The sequence below is a fragment of the Lineus longissimus genome, chromosome 7 (assembly GCF_910592395.1).
Source record: "Lineus longissimus chromosome 7, tnLinLong1.2, whole genome shotgun sequence".
Classification (NCBI taxonomy): domain Eukaryota; kingdom Metazoa; phylum Nemertea; class Pilidiophora; order Heteronemertea; family Lineidae; genus Lineus; species Lineus longissimus.
Genome location: NC_088314.1, coordinates 8,118,962 through 8,137,563, shown reverse-complemented (window position 1 = coordinate 8,137,563; position 18,602 = coordinate 8,118,962). Strand labels below are relative to the sequence as shown.

Below are 18,602 nucleotides of genomic sequence, written 5' to 3'. Positions count from 1 at the left end.
AAAAATGTACCCATTTGATTACCACTTTAACTTAGTCAAGTGATGTATTTTGAGTTAAGAATCAAGAGATTTGGTTAAGGAGTAAAGTAATTTTCTTAGCTGTTAATAAATACACATTCTTCGTCAGTAAGGGATTGACGTCATCCCAAGTGGCTGATGCAAGCCTGCTCTTGATTGGCTCAATGAGATCAAGGTCATTGCTGATTTCCAGCTGAAATTTATTGAAATCATTTTATTTTCTCACCCTAAAGACATCGAGTCAAGATGTCTGAAAATAAAGTCAGCCCGTTGAAAAGCTTCTTTGCTGGTGGCTTTGGTGGCGTGTGCCTCGTTGCATGCGGACATCCGTTGGATACGATCAAGGTAGCTTTTCAAAGTCGAATTATTTTACCATTAACCATACAAAAAAATACAGGGTGTGTCAAAAATATAGCCACTGTTAAACATTGCATGTCAGACAAGCAGAAAAGCTCCCTTATCTTTATTTCTAGCTACACATACGACGCGTACATAACAAAATACTGTGTCAAAAAGAATTTGATTTTGAGACTGTAGCAAGATAGATTGAGAATTTAAACCAGGCAAAGTTAAAACTCAATCTCAAGCTTACTTGTCTCAAGTCAAGTCAAAGACTCGAAGACAAAGATAAAGACCCCAAAAAAGTCAAAGAGCTAGAGAAGACAGTTAACAGCGCACATCCGCACATGTGCAATTCCAGTCGATTTTGAGAACATCGGAGATACAGTAGAACCTCTCTTAGCGGACACCTCTCTAATAAGGACAACCTCTGTATTAAGGACACTAGTTTTGGTCCCAAATTGGTTATTTCCATTCAATTTGACCTCTAATCAGGACACCTCTATTAAGGACAGCACTTGTCAGTCCCGAGGGTGTCCTTAATAGAGAGGTTCTACTGTATTAAGAACTCTGAAAGGGAAACATCATATAACAATGGGCCAGTAGCTGAGTAGCAGTATCTAATAGGCCTAGTCTATGGTGTCTGCCCCAGCAATGAATATCGTGACATGACAGAATCCTCAAAATTTCCAGAAAGGGTCCCACTGACTGGCCGCACACCATCTCGGAATAGTCCAGAATTGCTGAATTGATGATAGAGAGTGTGCAGAGTAGTTAGGTTATCCTTGGATATCCGATAAGAATCCAATTATGCAAACAGTGATGACAAAGAATTTATAGGAGTAGGACAAGGTGAACAATGTTTTCCTTTTATTGAAACACTATTGATAAAATTGGCGTCCTGGTTACTCTTGGTATTTCCCGAGGTTTATTTCGTAATGAAATGTGTTAATGTTGACACCATTTCTAGAAAGCGTGCCAAGTTGATAAGTTATCATTGCCATTAGATAATCAATTCAAGCAGTGATAACAAAGAATTATAGAACAAGGTGAACTTTTTTTTCTTCAATTGTGCCATTGATCTAGTAGCATAAATGTAATGATTGCCACTATCAGTTGAGATTAGGGAATGCACCTGACCACCATTCGAGTGGACAGCCAGTTTGAAAAGTTTCTAAGTGAAGGATATTCATTCAGAGGGGCAGACGGATGTTTTCTGTAGAAAACTTTTACAAAATTTGAAGATGTCTGAGAATAAAATCAGCCCTTTCAAGAGCTTTTTTGCTGGTGGTTTTGGAGGAGTATGTGTTGTCTTTACTGGACACCCCCTGGACACTATCAAGGTACATGGTACGATTTCAGGGAAGTTTGTTTCGGCGCTGACTAGTCATGAGTTTCACCTGGAACAAAGGGTTACAGTGGCTTATGGCAAATGCCCGATGCAGGCTTAGGCCTTCTGAGGGTGCGCATTTGTTTTGTTTGGGCTCTGGTTTTCGTCTTTTTTGAAAAGGTCCATTGTACATAGCCTCGCATCAGTCGGAGGAAGCGGTTAAAGGCCACAAATAACCTGCTGCAAACTAAAGTAAAGATCGCTTGGTCGCATACCAAGTGTTCTTTTGTGCATTGTGCTTATGTTTAGGTTAGTTTTGGCTTTGAACGGCCACCTCCAACTGTTGCATGTTAGATGAAAATTCTTTTATTTTCAGAAGTTGTATAAAAAGTAAGGAAATATATATTTTATTGGATTAACTCTTTTCAACTTTGAAATTGAATCATTTCAGGTGCGCCTCCAGACTATGCCCAAACCTGGTCCAGGAGGACATCCTCTTTACACTGGAACTTTCGATTGTGCAAAGAAAACTGTCGCTAAGGAGGTGAGTGGCCAGTGGTCTAAAACACTTAGGGTATAAGGACATGCTCCAACACATGTAAACAATTCCCCCTCCCCCCAGTCCATCACAACATCATTGTCATCACTCTGTATGTTCTTGGAGGTATCTAACAACCAGCTTGCTTAGGGAGTGTCTGCTATACCGAGAAATGAAGTTATGGGATGGTTCTAAACAAGAATGAAACCCACCCAGCAGTACCTCAAACCAGCACCCTCTTTTGCTTGCATATTTTTCATCCCCATCCTATGCCTGGTGTAGAAGCAAAAATCACTACAATTTACGTGCATTGGTGAAGGCGTGTGTCCAAAATCAACTTTTAGTACTTTAAGTTTAAGAAAAATCAGTTCAGGAGATAAGATTATTTTAATTTACAAGTTCAGGTGATAATGTTAGATTAAATATTGAAAAATGTAATAGTGGCTTTTTTCTAAATTCTCAGTAATACTTTTTTTCCAAATTCTAGTCAAAATAGTACCACTGGCACAGCACAGTTTGTTTGAAGAAGGATCTGTTTGCATTTGCGACTCGATTCTAATCACAAGTTCTATTCTTTCAGGGTTTCCGAGGTCTGTACAAGGGAATGGGAGCTCCTATGACCGGTATTGCTCCAATCTTTGCCATCTGCTTCTTCGGTTTCAATCTCGGCAAAAAGCTGCAGCAGAAAAATGAAAATGATAAACTGAAGTAAGTTTAAGAGATTGCGCACGAACAATGATTCTGCCTACTTTTTGCATTTTCATTCCCTGTTTAAAAGTCCAGCTAGTTTTGGACTGATGAACATGTGGACATTGGAGTTCCATTCCGAAACTTATGTATGATTTGATGATGCATTTAAAATTGCTTTGATACCGTCTGAAGTGTGGGAAGGGCATTATATTGCCACCTCTGTAAGAAACACTGCTAGGTCTGTCTGCATACCACACAGTACTTGTCAGGAGACTTACCTTATACAAATTAAATGCTGCTATATATTTTCAGTATGATCCAGCTGTTCCAAGCTGGTATGCTTGCCGGTGTCTTCACGACAGCCATCATGGCCCCTGGAGAGAGAATCAAGTGCCTTTTGCAGGTAACCATCTTTATCTTTAACCAAATTTCACAAAAAGAGTTAGTGTTGTGTACGTGTAGTTGTAGTGTCAACGAAGTAAATATCAATTACTTGAAGGCTTGAGTTGAGACTGAGCTTATAAAAACTGTGTAATCTTTAAATTTGATTTCATGAATACATGAGAAAGTTTCTTCAATATTCAGATTCAGCATGGCAGCCAGAAGCCTAAGTATAGTGGACCAGTCGATGTGGTGAAGCAGCTGCACAAGGAGGGTGGTGTCAGGAACATCTTCAAGGGAACTGCTGCTACACTGTTGAGAGGTGCGTCCTTTGCCCGACTCGTTTTCACGATCTTTGTAAAAGTTATGGACGTAGGTGCAGTGAGGCGCTATAGTAGCTCACAGACCATAACTTTATTCCTAGGAAGGCATGATACATTCCAGTGCAGAAAAATATAACGTTAATGCGAACCTTCAAGGGGTTTTGAGCAGTTCTTGCTGGAAGCAGGATACATGAGGTGCGCCTGTACAAATATCCTATCTTACGTCTAATAGGCCTGTGTAAAACCAACGCTCCTACGATGGCTAAATTGCGTATTGATATTTAACTTATAGTTATTTTGCCTCTTCCACTACAGATGTGCCTGCGTCTGGGGCTTATTTTGCATCATATGAATGGCTTCAGAACATCCTAACACCAGAGGGAAAAAGGTGAGTGGGAATAACCTATTTGGATAATAGCCTCCAGCATCCCAGTGAGCTAGCAGCTAATCGAATCTGTTGGGGGGCACAGTCACTTGTGTATCTTTTCCGGGCACATGAGGAGGTTGGTTTTGATACCAGAAAAACAACATTGGCAGAAATGTCCACGCCGTAAACCAATCACACCTCCCAAGATCTAATGCGTTGTTGAGATGCATTTTCTTTTTTGAGTTTGTTGAAGTGATCCAGAGTGATAAAATGATCTGAGTCCTTCTCAGGATCTAAATGTAAGCAGGATTGCATTGTAGCCCAAAGTTTTGTATCCACTTGGCTCCTCCCCTTCATCTGTCATCTCTGATTTCAGTCGAAGTGACCTTGGTCCCCTAAGAACGCTCCTGGCCGGTGGTTTAGCTGGCATGGCTAACTGGGTCGTAGCTATTGCTCCCGATACTCTCAAATCTAGATTACAAACTGGTAAGTAGAATAGAGCCTCTTATAACGTACACCACTCTATCAAGGACACTGGTTTTGTGCACAGACTGTCCCTGAATTGACCTCTGTCATCATGACACCTCTCTGTTAAGGATAGCCTTGCCTGGTCAGTCCCAAAGGTGTCCTTGATAGAAAGGTTTAGCTGTACCTTTTTACATGTACACTTTGTGCAAACCTGGTGGACGTTGGTACCAGTTATTGTCTTAATTAGTGTCTTGAACATTTTTTTTTGGTATGGCCCTTTAATTGAATATCTATTGAACTTATTTTCGTGGCGGTCAACGCACGTCGTTTTTACTCCTGTAAAATTTCTTGTATTATTCAACAGCTCCTGAGGGAACCTACCCCAATGGAATACGTGATGTCTTTCGCCATATGATGAAGACTGAGGGCCCAGCTGGCCTGTTCAAGGGTCTTTCTCCTGTTATGCTAAGGGCATTCCCTGCAAATGCGGTAGGTAACCTACAAAATTATTATTATTGTCAGTGTTGGGGGAAAATGAGTGAGTAGGACTATCTTGGCGGCCTCCAGGTGACTTAATATGCAGAGGGAGAGGCCTGTGTCCAGGGGGCCTTGAAGTTCCAGACATCATCCCCTCTCCCCATAGTGAGATTTCAAATGATGGGACGTGTTCTATTCAAGCTGTTGTGCACTGTTACTTCAGGCTGAAATGCCAGGAAACAAAGATTCAGGACCCCTGTCTGCTAAAACTCCTGGACCAACCCCTCAGTTTAGGAACCCAACTGGGACTGGTTTTATCTTGAAAATGATATTCCTCGTACAAGCATTAGTGGAGGGAGGGGTGACTTCTCAAAATGTAATCTGGTATGCCTGACACCTGCCTTTAATAGCCTGCCACTTTAAAATTGCTTGTAAGTGAGGTAAATTACCATTTATACGCACGAGATTTCCCTGGTTAGGTTTATAAAACAGTACGTAACTTTAGTGGGGGACATTTTAAGCCTGGGAGTTCACACACAAGGACTCAAACGGGATGTTGTTGTCCCCCAGAAATATAGAAGACCCACCCCATGCACAACAAACAAATTACCTCCGCTGTCCTTGGCTACCTCTATGGTCTTTGCTTGCGATGCCAAGGACTGCTGCAATCAAAACAAATATTGATAATGCGTACCAAGGCCTTTCAGAATACTCGATCTACTTATTGTAAGCTTTTCCATTAGACCTCCTGTATATTATACTAGTAGCTTCGAGAGTATTGCCGTAGACAATGTCACATGGGTGTAAGTGGGGTGGGATGTATCAGGTAGAAATTTCTGTTTATGATGGTGGGGGGGAGGGAAACCTATATATATTTTATTCCTGGGGACGATGCTAGGGTAGAAATTTCTGTTTATGATGGTGGGGGGGGGGAGGGAAACCACCTCGGGGTCACTCAACCTATCGGGATGCACATTAGCATCCTGGGTTTGTTTTCAACAATGTTAGGTGCAAATGCCTCATAATCCAGTTTATCCCCCCCCCACCCCATTTAAAGGGGAGTGGATTGTGGCTGCTCCCTTCCTGCACCTGCTCGGGCTGCTTAAAAAGATATCCTCATTCGGAGTGACCGAAATCATACGCCAACACCTTTGCCAGTAGTATCACTTACACAGGTGCCCAGTAAACTGTATGGGGCAAACACGTGGCATTGGCATGAAAAGACACCTTGGAAGTGTGATAAACTTCCACTGTAAGCCCGTATCGTGCATGGGATATGAATACTTTGTGTGGGGGTCCTGTTCAATGTTTATTAACTAGACTAAATTACTGAGTTAAGTTTCAAGTTTGATGAAAATTACGGCCACATAAAAATATCACAGGATCATAGCAGGCAGAGGAACATTTTTAGACCAAACGGTCATGAGCTTTGAACACTAAGCATTCTTCACGGTGCCGAAGTTTTTCGACTAGACCAACATGGCTGTTTGGGGAGGCAGTCTGGTTTTGGAAGATTCTAGGTTTGTCTCCGAATGGATCGTAAACACTGACTGGAACTGTCAGGGTGGGACAGCTCAGAATGGAGGGAACTCCCATGATGAATCAGTAAATGTACCAACTTGGCTCTTTGTGGTGGCAATGTTTTCTTTCACATCACGTATTTAGAACCGAAGTGAGTTTGCCCAGCCATCCCCCTGATTTAAAAAAAAAATTTAAATATCTCATGGTAAGGATTGATGTAGGTAGTGGCTATATGTTCTGAACAAATACCAACTGACTTTACCTAGGCTTCAAGTATTCTTTGGGGGTACTGGAGAAAGGGGGTAGTCCCCAGCATGGAGGTCCAACTCATCAGTTGAGATGAGGTTATCTTACTACTGCAGACTGCCAAATTGTTGCGTGGGTTAATTTTTGCAATGTGTCTTTCTCTTCAAAATTAATTTAAAGTAATGGTTCTGTATTTTCTTTCTTTCAGGCCTGTTTCCTTGGTTACGAGTTGGCAATGAAATTCCTCAACTGGGCTGCGCCAACTTGGTGATGAGTGGAGGCTTTAGGACAATTGAATTATTCTGTCAAATGGCTGAAGTGCATTTTTCCTGGTTTAATGGACTTTCGTTCAAATTCATCATGAATGGTGCACTGCTGCATCTTTGTAAAAGGTTCTCGGAGCATGCTGCACACCATCTTGAGGAAATCAGGGGCTAATGTTCACTTCTCCGCCCTTGACCCGAAAAGCAAAGATCAACCCCTGATTTCCTCAGGATGGCTCCACATAAGCAACTGAAACATCAGGGAAATCTTGACAATTTTCACTGTTAAAATCTTAGGGTTGTTTTTTAATGCACACAAATTAGGAGTTACCGGTAGGCATGACTGCATCTTTGGTCTTGGACTTAGTAGAAGGTGGTAGAAAAAGCTAGTTCTTTTTTTGTAATTTATGGAAACTTAAGCACGTTCATAGAAACTGGTTATAACGGGTCACCGCTGATGAAACCTGAGCTCCCTTCCAGGAGCACTGAGAGATTGTGCACCCTTGCAGTTCCCATTTTGAGGTCAGATTATGTTATGTAGTGATATCCTTGATTCAACTGACTAACTAGTTTTCATACTTCAGTTGCACTAGTACAATTTTGAAATTCAAAATTGGACCTGTCCATAAAAAGGATTTAACAAAGAAAACTTATTCGTTATTTCTTGCCTTTTGAGCAGGTCTTACCCAGAATTTGAAAAATGTTTGGGCCAGTGAAGATACTTAGTCAATATGAAAAAGTTTATCAGTTCAGTTGAATCAACAACTATTAATCATCATTGAAGTCAGAGTGGGAGTCATAAATGATGGGAAACCTCTGTATCAGGTTTTAAAAGCTAACAGGAGACTTATTTAGGTAATTGATAAGGTAATTTAAACCAATGTATGCAACATATTGCTGCTATTATCCCGAGGGAATAGAGACATCCTGTTTATACAAACTACGTATTGATAATTTGATAATGGCATCCTGAGGAAGTCAGGGTTTTGTGTGGCCTCTAAGGCCCCAGTGATCACTAACCCCTGATTTCCTCAGGAACTAATACTGAAAGATCTGTGATCTCTATCCCGTGTGTGGCTTAACAGGTTGAATAAAATTTGTAAGATAACATTGAACTGAATCTTGTTCATTTCATTAATGACCTCGGCTATACGAGCATCTGAATCTGACATTATTTGTCCCTCCTTAGTACACTGCAGGCAGTCATTGCCTGGTCTCCTGCACAGAACCTAGCAAAGACAGGCCCCGAGGGGTCACTCCAATGAAGGGGTATGCACATCCGTGTCCATGGAAGGGCAGGTCAGCACTTTTAGTCCCAAATCTGCATGAAACATGATCTACCATGGCACAGTCACACTAAAGATGGACAGCCTCAAACACTGTCCCTGGAGGAGACAACAAAGAGATAATCCTTTGTACATTCACTCTAGATGGAGGCCAGTGTCCGATTTTGGACTACCATGACTGGTCCTTCAGGGCATGCAGCCACGTTGTCCCCAGAGGGGTCACACCAGACAGACAGAAAGACCAACAGCACATCATCCAAAATGTGGGAGAGGCTAGCTATGTGTTCCATATCAAATGAAATCGGAACTAACTGTAGTTATTTACATAAGTTTAGTTTATTGATATCATAAATCTTTGTCATGTGGCACCCTGATTATGTCAAACCTGGCCATGTTTTAAAATGTAAAAGTCAAAATCAGAACGAGATATTCATTAACCAAAGCCTTGGTTACTTACGAATCAAATCGTGCCAGATGACCTTGCTGCACTCTCAATATAATACATGTCCATCATAATGTACGAATGTGTAAAATCCAAATTATCTAGTTGAACAGACAAATGTATGTCTATCTCATCAGCTATTCATAAAACAAATACAATTTCAAGAATGCAAATACCCTAGGAGCATAGTATACAAAAGAATCAACATGACAAAGTTTGACAAACAATCAAGTGCCATTTCTCATACAAATAACTAGGGCCACTAATTACAATAATCCTGCACACTCTGCTCATCAATGCATCAGTGTCAGCTTATTACATTGCAAGTTGGCCAGAAAATTTCGATGTACACTATTTTATTCTGACCCATGACGAATTCTTCAGGTCGAAAGAGTTTTGTATATGTTATTTTTTCCATTATTGTGGTGTGAAACAATCTTTAGTCCCTCTTGACACTAAGTCCTATCCTATTCATTCAAAGTCTATATCCAGGTATTGACAGTCGTTTCGTCACAAACCTCAGTTTTTTTTCCATCCCTAGGTGCTTGCTGCCATAACTGAGTCATGTAGCATTGAAAATCGGTGCAATATAACCGACAAACACGTGGTCTATATCTAGAGAACTTGCAATGGAATGAACTACCTCTTAGATTTCACTCTTTTTACAGTATGTATATCTCCTAAATGTACAATTAGCTAGAAGTTAAGGGAAAATATACTGCGTTGACGCTAATGAGCTGGTGTTGTTGTGTCCGTTTCATATTGGCCTATTACACATAATATAGGCCTTTTATTCAGACGCCCTCATAATCAGCCAAAGAGCATCTGCACAGTAAGTTCAAGATGTAACGCATTTCCTCTTACAGGACAATGACAATCCGCCAATGATTTGAAAACACCTAGGTTGTTGGTTTATGTTATTGGCACCCAAGGAAAAGGAGCCAATGACATGCAAGTACAGGTTACTTTGAGTAGGTGACCTTGATAGTGGAACGGGGTAACTCCCAGCCTGGCAGAGGTCTAGCTCAAGAAAACCCTTGTTCCAGGAAATCTGCTCTCAAAAAGTTTGGTCACAACTAATAGCAGGTTAGAGATACTGACATGACTGGATGAACTCTATTCTGTTCATCCACTGCATGATCATAGAAAATGTTATGCATCTAATAATTATACACCCCATTATAAAAGCCTTCAGTTATCTATATACACTGTATCAATTAAGTAAGTGTCAATCAAAATCAATCAACAAATGTCAGATATTGAACCCACTCTGGAATGCTGCTTGGTAAGAAAGATTACATTAAGATAATTGTCTGGAACCAAAAACCCATCTCTTTGAAGTAAGGGGGTTTGTTGAAACTTTAGAATACCCTAACTCCCAACACAGTCGAAATATCTGATTCTATTGAACCAACAGTTGTTGATCTTGGAATTTCCGCTTTGACAATTTTTCGCTCATGCTTTCAATCCTCAGGGGTTATGGCTAATGAAAATTCTTGACTGAATGTCTCATCCTGTTTATCTTATCACTGCACCTATCCATTTTCTATATCATCTATCCCTTTTCTCACGACTAAGGAAAATGGGTGTAGCTATCAACATCTGGACTTGGAACAACAGGACTGAGATTTTCTGATGAAATATAGAAGTCCTCTACACCACATTTGTTGAATCTAAGCTTGGTCTGGAAAAGAATAGAAAATTGTTAGAGACAGATTAGCTGTGATGGGATCTGACATTAACCCTTTAGCTACTAATCGCCTGATTTTGCTTGCCGTATAATGTCATTTATATCTAGTGAAAGACATTGATTCGTACAGCACCACATGTGAAATAATTCTGTTGGACTGTATCTGAACAAAGGGTAACCACAAATCACTGGTTTTGGCGCACTCCTAAAGGCTATCACCAAATCTGAAGCAAGTTGCGCTTACCTTTCAATTCAGTTCAAACTAAAACTCTTTCAGAAATTCCTCCGCACATATACGGGCACGGGCATTTAGCGCCAGTTTCATGTTGCTGATTTCCTTGTCGATATCTTCCATAAACGATATCACGAAATCAACCAGCTTGTGCTTGTACATTTGTTCTGTGTGGAAGTTTGTGATCAGGAAACTGATGTCATAGCCCTGGAAAGAGATGAAATACACAAGTCTGAAGAGTTTTGAATTCCATAATTCGGGACAAACCCTGTACTCTCCCAAATTAAGGTTTGATTTCAGCATGATTTCTTCACGTTTGCATAATCCGGATATTTGGTAGAAGTCTGTGAGTTTGTGGGAGGGAGTGTTACAATAATATGTAGTGGACTTGGGATTAAGAAAAGGGGCCCAAAACCAATATTCGAACAAGGTCTAGGCTAATCTACAACTAAATGTGCTTAAATTGAGCACATAAAAAATGTGTTCATTGGCTATTTTAAGGACCCCATCCTAAAAATACTGCTACCTCCCAAGAGAATTGTGTACAAGCAAGGACTGATCCATCCAAGGGGTGTTCATCAAGGGGACACCTCCCCCACAATCATAGGCCAGGGCGGCAACTCCAACCCACGAAGACAGTCATCTCCAGGTAGAGGTAAACTAAGTGTCTAATTTTGAAGAGCTAACCTTTGGCCCAGATTTCTCCAAGATATCCAAGCAGCATATTGTTAAAGAGCGCTTTATTTTTTGGGGTTATCTAGTGTACTTGGTTGTTGACTATTACTTAACAATGACATGAAGCATGATGCTGCTAATTCATAAAGACCAGGTGGGACAATGGGTAGAGAACACTCTGGCCAGGGGCTTCACACTTACCCGAGTTATGCCCCACAAACGTGACAAAGTAAAGAACTTATCACCCACGACAGTATTATACACATGGGGTGAATGGCGACCTCTGCCGATTTTGTTCCTATTTTCTAGAATATTAATCAGCTACACTCTAGGGGGCCTACTGCACTATAAAAGACACAATCCTCACTTTTCCCCATCAGAAAGTTCGGCAAAAGAAGACCCAACAAGATATTCCATGCAGAGTAAGTTTTCATGTCATCAATTTATGAACGTAGACCTATTCAAGCCGTCCTTATGATATTGTTTCTTTGATGTAATCAAGTATTAGATTAGAGAAGAATGAACCACTACAAATATCCCCATTAATATTTGGTTTTTTAAATAGGACAGTGCTCAATTGCAATTGACCCCATAGAAATTTGCAAGGGTTTCTACTGAAGACAGTATAAACAATACCATACCTCTCTCATCTTCATACTTGCTATAATAACTGAGCTACTTCAACTCATGAAGAATAGAGAGCAATACTGGCCAAAGGACACCACCCTGACCACAGGGCAGTCTCGTTGGTCCTATTGGTAATCACACTCACCTCGACCGGTTTTCGCCTGAGAATGATAAAGTTTTCTGCCCTCATCATCATAAACCGCATGAATTTTTTGCATAAGATCTTCTCGATTTCATCGGCCTGGAAAGAGCAGATGTCATATAGAGATGTTTAAAAAGCATTCTGGGAGTTGTGCGCACTAAAAACTCTGTCTTTACTATCTCTTAAAGAGTTGAAACAAAACGTCAAACACTTTTAGAAAATTGATTTACCAGTGAGACAGGCGATGAACAAATTAATTGAGGGAATAATACCTTCATTTCTTTAATTTTGTAAATAGTATAGTAGTCTTACCTGTTTGATGGCAATGCTGAATCGTAATGAATTAACGGAGCCTTCTATTAGAACCTTTTCTTTACTATTCCTGCTTACTACCACAGGTGTTAACAAAAGTTCTTTACTACTCCTGAAAACAAGGGATATAATTGCGTCAGAATTGATGAAAATTCAAATTAGGATTGTTTCAGCTGTAGCTTCATGAAGACAATATATTCCAGAGCACCTATCGAAACCTATAGATATACAGTGGAACCTCCCTAAGCGGACACCTCTCTATTAAGGATAACCTCTCTTTTAAGGACAATACTTTTAATTCAAAATTGGTTGTTTCCATTCAATGTGACCTCTCTATCAATCAGGACATTTCTCTCTTTAGGACAGCACTTGTCAGTCTCAAGGGTGTCCTTGATAGAGAGGTTCTACTGTACATGGCAAGTTGTGGCAAAGCAATTTCTTGGCATATTGCTAGAAACTGTGGCACTGATACTAAATTTATATGCCATGTGTATGAGCCAATATATCCAAGTGCTTCCAACAATATTCATCTGCTGTCTTACACTTTCCTACAAGAGTGTACCTTGAGACATTTGGCTATAGACTGGTGTGAAACAGATACTTGCCTTACTTCCACCTCTGGCTTGTTATGTCGTTCTACAACTTGTGATGAAAAGTTTTCTAGGCACATTGCAGCCGTCAGGGTGTGCCGGACGGCTGTTAAGTATGGCTTTAATGTGGCAGACTGAAATGATAGGAAATTGGGTGAGAAAAAGAAAAAGCCCCGGAAGGGATGAATTGAAAGGGCCAAAGGCCAGGGCCCCTGGGCCCTATCCACAGTACGCCATCTCATCAAAATGCCACGTTTCAGAGAAATGTCACTACAGCAACATTATAACTTGGTAACATAGACCACACTCGAAAATCGGTGTAAAACAGGTGTCTGCACAGCATGATTCTCTGACTCGGTCAAGATGCCCCACAATTGAATTCCCATGTTTGTTGGTGGACTTTCGAAGGTGGTCTACTGTGTCTGTGGTCTACTGTTGCTGAAACTAAACAGTTTATCAACTCGCCATGTTCAGTCGTTCAAATAGATTAAATTTTCCATACTTTAGCAAATGCCGGCTAAACTTTAGAATCCCCGATCGGAAATGACGTAGTTTGATCGCATTCAACTATAAATCCATTGAACAGTGGTGCTTGGTTAGTCAATCGATGACCTTTTTTGGGGTGTGATCGGGGATTGTAAACTTGTTCCCAAATGCCAATAACCATGCAACACCACAGCACAGCGCAAGCGATACGGATAGCTAGCTCATACTCGTCTTGTAGGTCATGTCATGACGGCATTGACGCGCAAGTAATGCCATGAACTGCATAGCGTGAGATTAAGTGATCAAGGCCGTGCGATATGAACCAGTCTGATCTTTGCTAACATGTTTGTCAGAGCATGTATTCATACATGTTCCATGCATGGAAGTATATTATACAGATCAGAGGGAATGCAGTGTGCACTGATATCAGTGATGACTGGCGAGAGATCAGTGAAAAAAACAGCTCAACTTCGTTCGATGTTTACTGCAAATAAGCAGCCTTGATTAATGTGAATGTCATATCAGTTTGTTCCCTTGAAATGGCAATTATACCAGGAACGACTTATATCATGTTTTTTCATTCGATATTGGAGAAATCATAACTTTATTGAAGTTGAAATCACACCCACCATAATTTCCTGAAATTGCGGAAGTAAAAATCGCCGATCAATTCTCAAATGCGCATGCCCGTATTGGCAATATCTCGCGCGCCCTCTGTGCTAGCGGAACGACACTAAAGCGAGATTTTGTAAACAAACCACGCCCACTTACCACGTGCTTTTCATCATTCTCCAAGCGTCGTCAATGGTGATCATCTATGTCAAGCCTGTCTCACTCGACCTACTGACTATGTGAGAATTTCAGCGGGTGCATCTAACATTCGACAGACGGACCGAAGACTGGGAGATTGGCTTTTCATTTGACAACTCACTACTTTGGAGATGGGGATATAATCAAGTGGGACGGGGGCGGGCTAACTAAGGAGATTATTTGAGGGCGGTTATTGCCAAAAGCTACAAAGAATTTAGCTAGCGCACTCACTCATCGATGCCACACTCCAGTTGGAGGAGGCTAGGAGGGGGGCAGGGGCGGGCTAATTTGGGAGATAATTGGAGGGGGAGTGATTGTCAAAAGCCACAAAGAATTTAGCTAGCACACTCACTCATCGATGCCACACTCCAGCTGGAGGATACTCGCAAGTCTTCCGACTCACAATGCCACAATGCTGATAATTTGGCTTGAAAAAGGCCAAAGTTTATTTATTAGTTTTAATAACTATCCGTTGTGTTAGCATCCATTGACGGAGATGATTATTGCTAAATGACATAAAGCAGAGAGCATTTGGGCAACAGAACCTATCTGCACCAAGCGGCATCAGAAATTGCTTGTATCCCATCCTTCAAGCTTATTAATCACAGAGAGACACACTAACCTGGAGTAATAAACTCAAGCATTGATATGTAATATAATGCTGCTCTGAAGTTGCATACTTTTGCAGCCATCACTGATATGAGATTTTCTAGCAGAATACATAGAGGTCTAAGAAATGCAACTAACTCACTATTGATGAAATAAAATGCATTTTTAATCTCAAAATCACACATACACAACCTGGAAACCTATATTTCCTGGTGGCTTTATTTCATCACAGCTTCATACTGCAGCCGATGTAGGCTGAACATACAGACTTGAAAGCCCGATGACGTTCACAGGTTCCAAAAATTTAACATGAATATAAACTTCAGACCCTATAAAACAGAATAAAACTAGCAGCATTTCGACTCTCATCTTTGAAATAATCTTAAAGGGAGAAAATAGGCATGGTGATCCAATGGTACCAACTTGGAGCGCCTTTTCTTGAAAATTAATAAAGTATCTTGCCTATATTCACCCTTAAATAATGTACATCAATCTGTATATCCATATAAATATCCTTCGTGATAGGCCATTTCTGGGTCCTTAGATTTCCGCCGGCATCTACGTCCAATTGGCTCAAGATCGTTCCAGCACCTATCAAAAACTTTATCGACTACCTTTCGGGCTTTTTCAGCAGTCACCTGCCTGACCATAATTATTGATAAAATCGCTTTTCTTTTTACACATTCCTGAAAAGAGGAAAAGCATGGGCTATTAATTTCGAAACACCATTCTAAAAGCCTCATATCAAAATGCCTTGCCTCCGATATCCACTGTATCCACTCTAAGTAAACTATACGATTGCAGTAAAGCAGTGAATATGTCTCCTCAAATGAGGGGTTTTGCAATACATCCAAGCATTGTAATTCTCAGGGGGCATACCTAGCGATGGCAAAAAGCAAGGTTGGTGATGTAACTGACACTCACCACCTGACTGTTATGTTAACAAATTTATTTTCTCACAAATTCTTGACCAAAGATTTCCAAAAACATGCCCCAGTATACAGATAAGTTTTCTCTGTAGACCTGAGTTGAAGAGGGTTAAATTACATCTCACCTTCTGAGCCTCTTTGATATTATTGAAACCTGCATCCCCTTCAAAAATTGCAGTAGACATCGAACAATGGACTAGATTTGCTGCTCGAATCTGTAACAATGAGAAAATAATGATAATTAAGGCAATCTTAAATGAAAAAACAATTGGGACTACAAATTGTCCTTTTTGCTTATTCGAGTACAGTAGAATATCTCTGATGGACATGTGCCAGCTAAGGGAGGTTCGACTGTCAACCCATTAATTATTTGACAAAAATCGGACTTACTTCTGTGCATGCTAAATGTTCCAGATTATCAAAATCTATCTTTGCTCGACATGCATCAAAGGCATGAATAAATTCGTGAGCTAGTACACTACAACATGTACTCGATTTCACGGCGGTATTTTGACAAACTACAACCTGAAAAAAAAATACTGAATTAGATTTTGATGAAACTTTCTTGACTTCCACCAGGAATAAAGTTTGACAGAGAAGAAAACATGCACTGTTATAGTTTATATAGGTCTGCACAGTTCTACTTTAGTCACAACGCACATGTTAAGATGTGGTCTCAGTGTGTGAAGTATTGGCAAATATAACCAACCTAATCAGAAGTAGAGGCATGCCTAACTTTATATGCACAGACTTATTGAAATACCGTACCTGATTAGTTTCGGGGTCGTATCCACCATTTACGCGGCCTTTACAATTCTCACAAGATACATGACGGTTGAGAGTTATTGGACTGGAAGTATAACACATTCAATAATCACCAAGCAGAAAATGGAAAATGATGAGATGAGCAAAACTTCCTACTCATGGAACCTCGAGATCAACAAATATTCAGGACACAGTAATGCATTTTAGAAAGCCTTTTTCAATCTGACCTCCTTTGTCTCACAGTACCAATATTTTAGATTAGATAGCCTCTGATCCCTCTTGTCTCATAAACAGGTTGGCCACAAACTTTCAAAGCGCAGGTCATGAGGCGAAAAAGGCACACTCTTTTCTGAAGACGTAGTCACAACCATGATCCATGACTTTGAGGACAATCCACCATTCAATGTTAATTGTTGACTGTGTTGACATCTACAGTTTAACCTACCATCCGCTGTTTTTCATTGCTCCCATTAGTAGCCTTACAAATGGATCTGAAAGTAAAAAGATATCAAAGATTCATCACCTATTTTATGATAAAAAGACACAAGACCCCTTCACTGTGATCAGCATGTAGATTATTGTCTGTGGAAGACTGTGCATGTGCTCCACTTTACTGGCATCTTAAGGGCCTACGCTGTCTCCACTATTGCATTGGAATTGCCATTGATTGACGGCACTGTCAGTCATGATTGTGTACAAGTGCATTCTGTTTTCCTTTCACAGGATCAAATATAATGAATGGCACACCCTTTTAATTTAAGACACTGCAACTGAGAAGGTACTTAAAAGTATATAGGGTCACATAACCAGATCGATCAATAGTTATTTCAAACAAATCTTTCAATTGATTCAGCAGCTCATTTCAAGCTGCTCATTTCATGCATCTCATTTCATTTCAGCAGCTCATTTCATTCCAGAACACTGGATTTTACTTGGTGAAAATCAGTTCCTCCTTTTGCCGCTAGACGGCGAAACTAACTTACTGTTTTTCACACACCACACGACGTTCATTTCACACTTGATGTGTCGCCTTGCGTTATTGTAACTGAAGAATTTTGATAGGTATGAAGTCTTTTGACTTTGTTCTTCGTTTCTTTGCGGGTAAAAATAGTAACCATAGTCATCTGGACCGGCCTTTTGGAACGGTTTGTCCGTTTCTGCCGTCGAATTCTGCCCTTCTTCCGCCATTTTGACGCTTCTGAAATTTTTACCTCCACAAGATAATTGACAAGAGAGTGAAAAAGCGCCGCCAACGTCGAATTGTGGAAACGGGTTAGCAGGTGCTTTCTTGACTGATTTTCGTGGCGGGAAAATGCTTGGGCGTGGTATTGGCTATCCATGTGGGACTCTAACGTTTTTGTTTTCGAGTGTTTCCCCCAGTACCACACGTAGATCTGGATGGCTAAACTTAGTGGTGATATAGAAAAGGTACACCGCGCGCGCGTAGCTGGTTCACCTGACACCAGCCGCGCCTGGACGTGACGGGACAGAACCGACTTTACAGTAAATCAATTATATCGCCAAGGCTAAATTTTTACATCCTTACCTTACAAGTACGTGTACTCGATTAGTATTCTAGATTCTGTCAGCTGATTAATTCTCATCGTAGCCTTTTAGTAATTGGAAGCAGCGGCAGGTAATGATTAGGGATATCGATCTGAATATTGATTGATTCTTGCTTTTCTTTTTGTCTAATGGATGCTTTCATTTCTATTGTACAAATTGCTTCATGATGGACTCGAGTGGTATGTTTTGTTTGGTTATAACGTGTGGCGAGTCAGGTTGTCTTATTTCCAACTGCTGTCTTTGACATGACTTGAAGGGATGTGCGCATCTAGCTCAGAACCCCCATGGCGAGACGGAAGTTACAAGACAAAGTCATTTTAACACCCAGAGTGCCATTCTTCCTGTATGGCGTGACGAGCGGTGTGTTAGCGACGACGGACAATTCCGTTATGTATAATGCAGTTGAATGTCTCTGGTGAATAATGATGTCTAAGAAACAACATTTTGTCTTTATTTAGCTGTCACGCTGATGTCAAGAGT

General features: G+C 40.6%; 3 protein-coding genes across 4 annotated transcripts; 1 reads left to right on the top strand and 2 right to left on the bottom strand.

The window, feature by feature from the left end:
- The first annotated feature begins 162 nt into the window (after window positions 1-162).
- LOC135491752 (mitochondrial carnitine/acylcarnitine carrier protein-like) lies at window positions 163-8,064 on the top strand. 2 transcript variants are annotated; one of them, XM_064777876.1, is made up of 9 exons: window positions 163-363; window positions 2,139-2,231; window positions 2,806-2,933; window positions 3,228-3,318; window positions 3,501-3,618; window positions 3,935-4,007; window positions 4,363-4,472; window positions 4,819-4,943; window positions 6,907-8,064. In XM_064777876.1, the coding sequence occupies exons 1-9, from the start codon at window positions 265-267 to the stop codon at window positions 6,967-6,969; spliced, it is 900 nt and encodes a 299-aa protein (XP_064633946.1). In that variant the 5' UTR covers window positions 163-264; the 3' UTR covers window positions 6,970-8,064. The 2 variants fall into 2 exon arrangements, with proteins under 2 accessions (XP_064633946.1, XP_064633947.1); XM_064777877.1 differs by lacking the exon at window positions 163-363 and adding an exon at window positions 1,453-1,700.
- A 509-nt stretch (window positions 8,065-8,573) lies between these two features.
- Window positions 8,574-14,110, bottom strand: LOC135491293 (actin-related protein 2/3 complex subunit 4). The gene is made up of 6 exons (XM_064777055.1): window positions 14,073-14,110; window positions 12,973-13,091; window positions 12,368-12,479; window positions 12,059-12,154; window positions 10,624-10,818; window positions 8,574-10,373 (listed from the first exon to the last, which is right to left on the bottom strand). The coding sequence occupies exons 1-5, from the start codon at window positions 14,073-14,075 to the stop codon at window positions 10,642-10,644; spliced, it is 507 nt and encodes a 168-aa protein (XP_064633125.1). The 5' UTR covers window positions 14,076-14,110; the 3' UTR covers window positions 8,574-10,373; window positions 10,624-10,641.
- Window positions 14,111-15,027: 917 nt separating this feature from the next.
- Window positions 15,028-17,676, bottom strand: LOC135491363 (mitochondrial inner membrane protease ATP23 homolog). The gene is made up of 6 exons (XM_064777170.1): window positions 17,540-17,676; window positions 17,002-17,047; window positions 16,560-16,641; window positions 16,182-16,316; window positions 15,917-16,006; window positions 15,028-15,548 (listed from the first exon to the last, which is right to left on the bottom strand). Exons 1-6 carry the CDS (start codon window positions 17,565-17,567, stop codon window positions 15,351-15,353), a joined length of 579 nt encoding a protein of 192 aa, XP_064633240.1. The 5' UTR covers window positions 17,568-17,676; the 3' UTR covers window positions 15,028-15,350.
- Window positions 17,677-18,602: the final 926 nt, after the last annotated feature.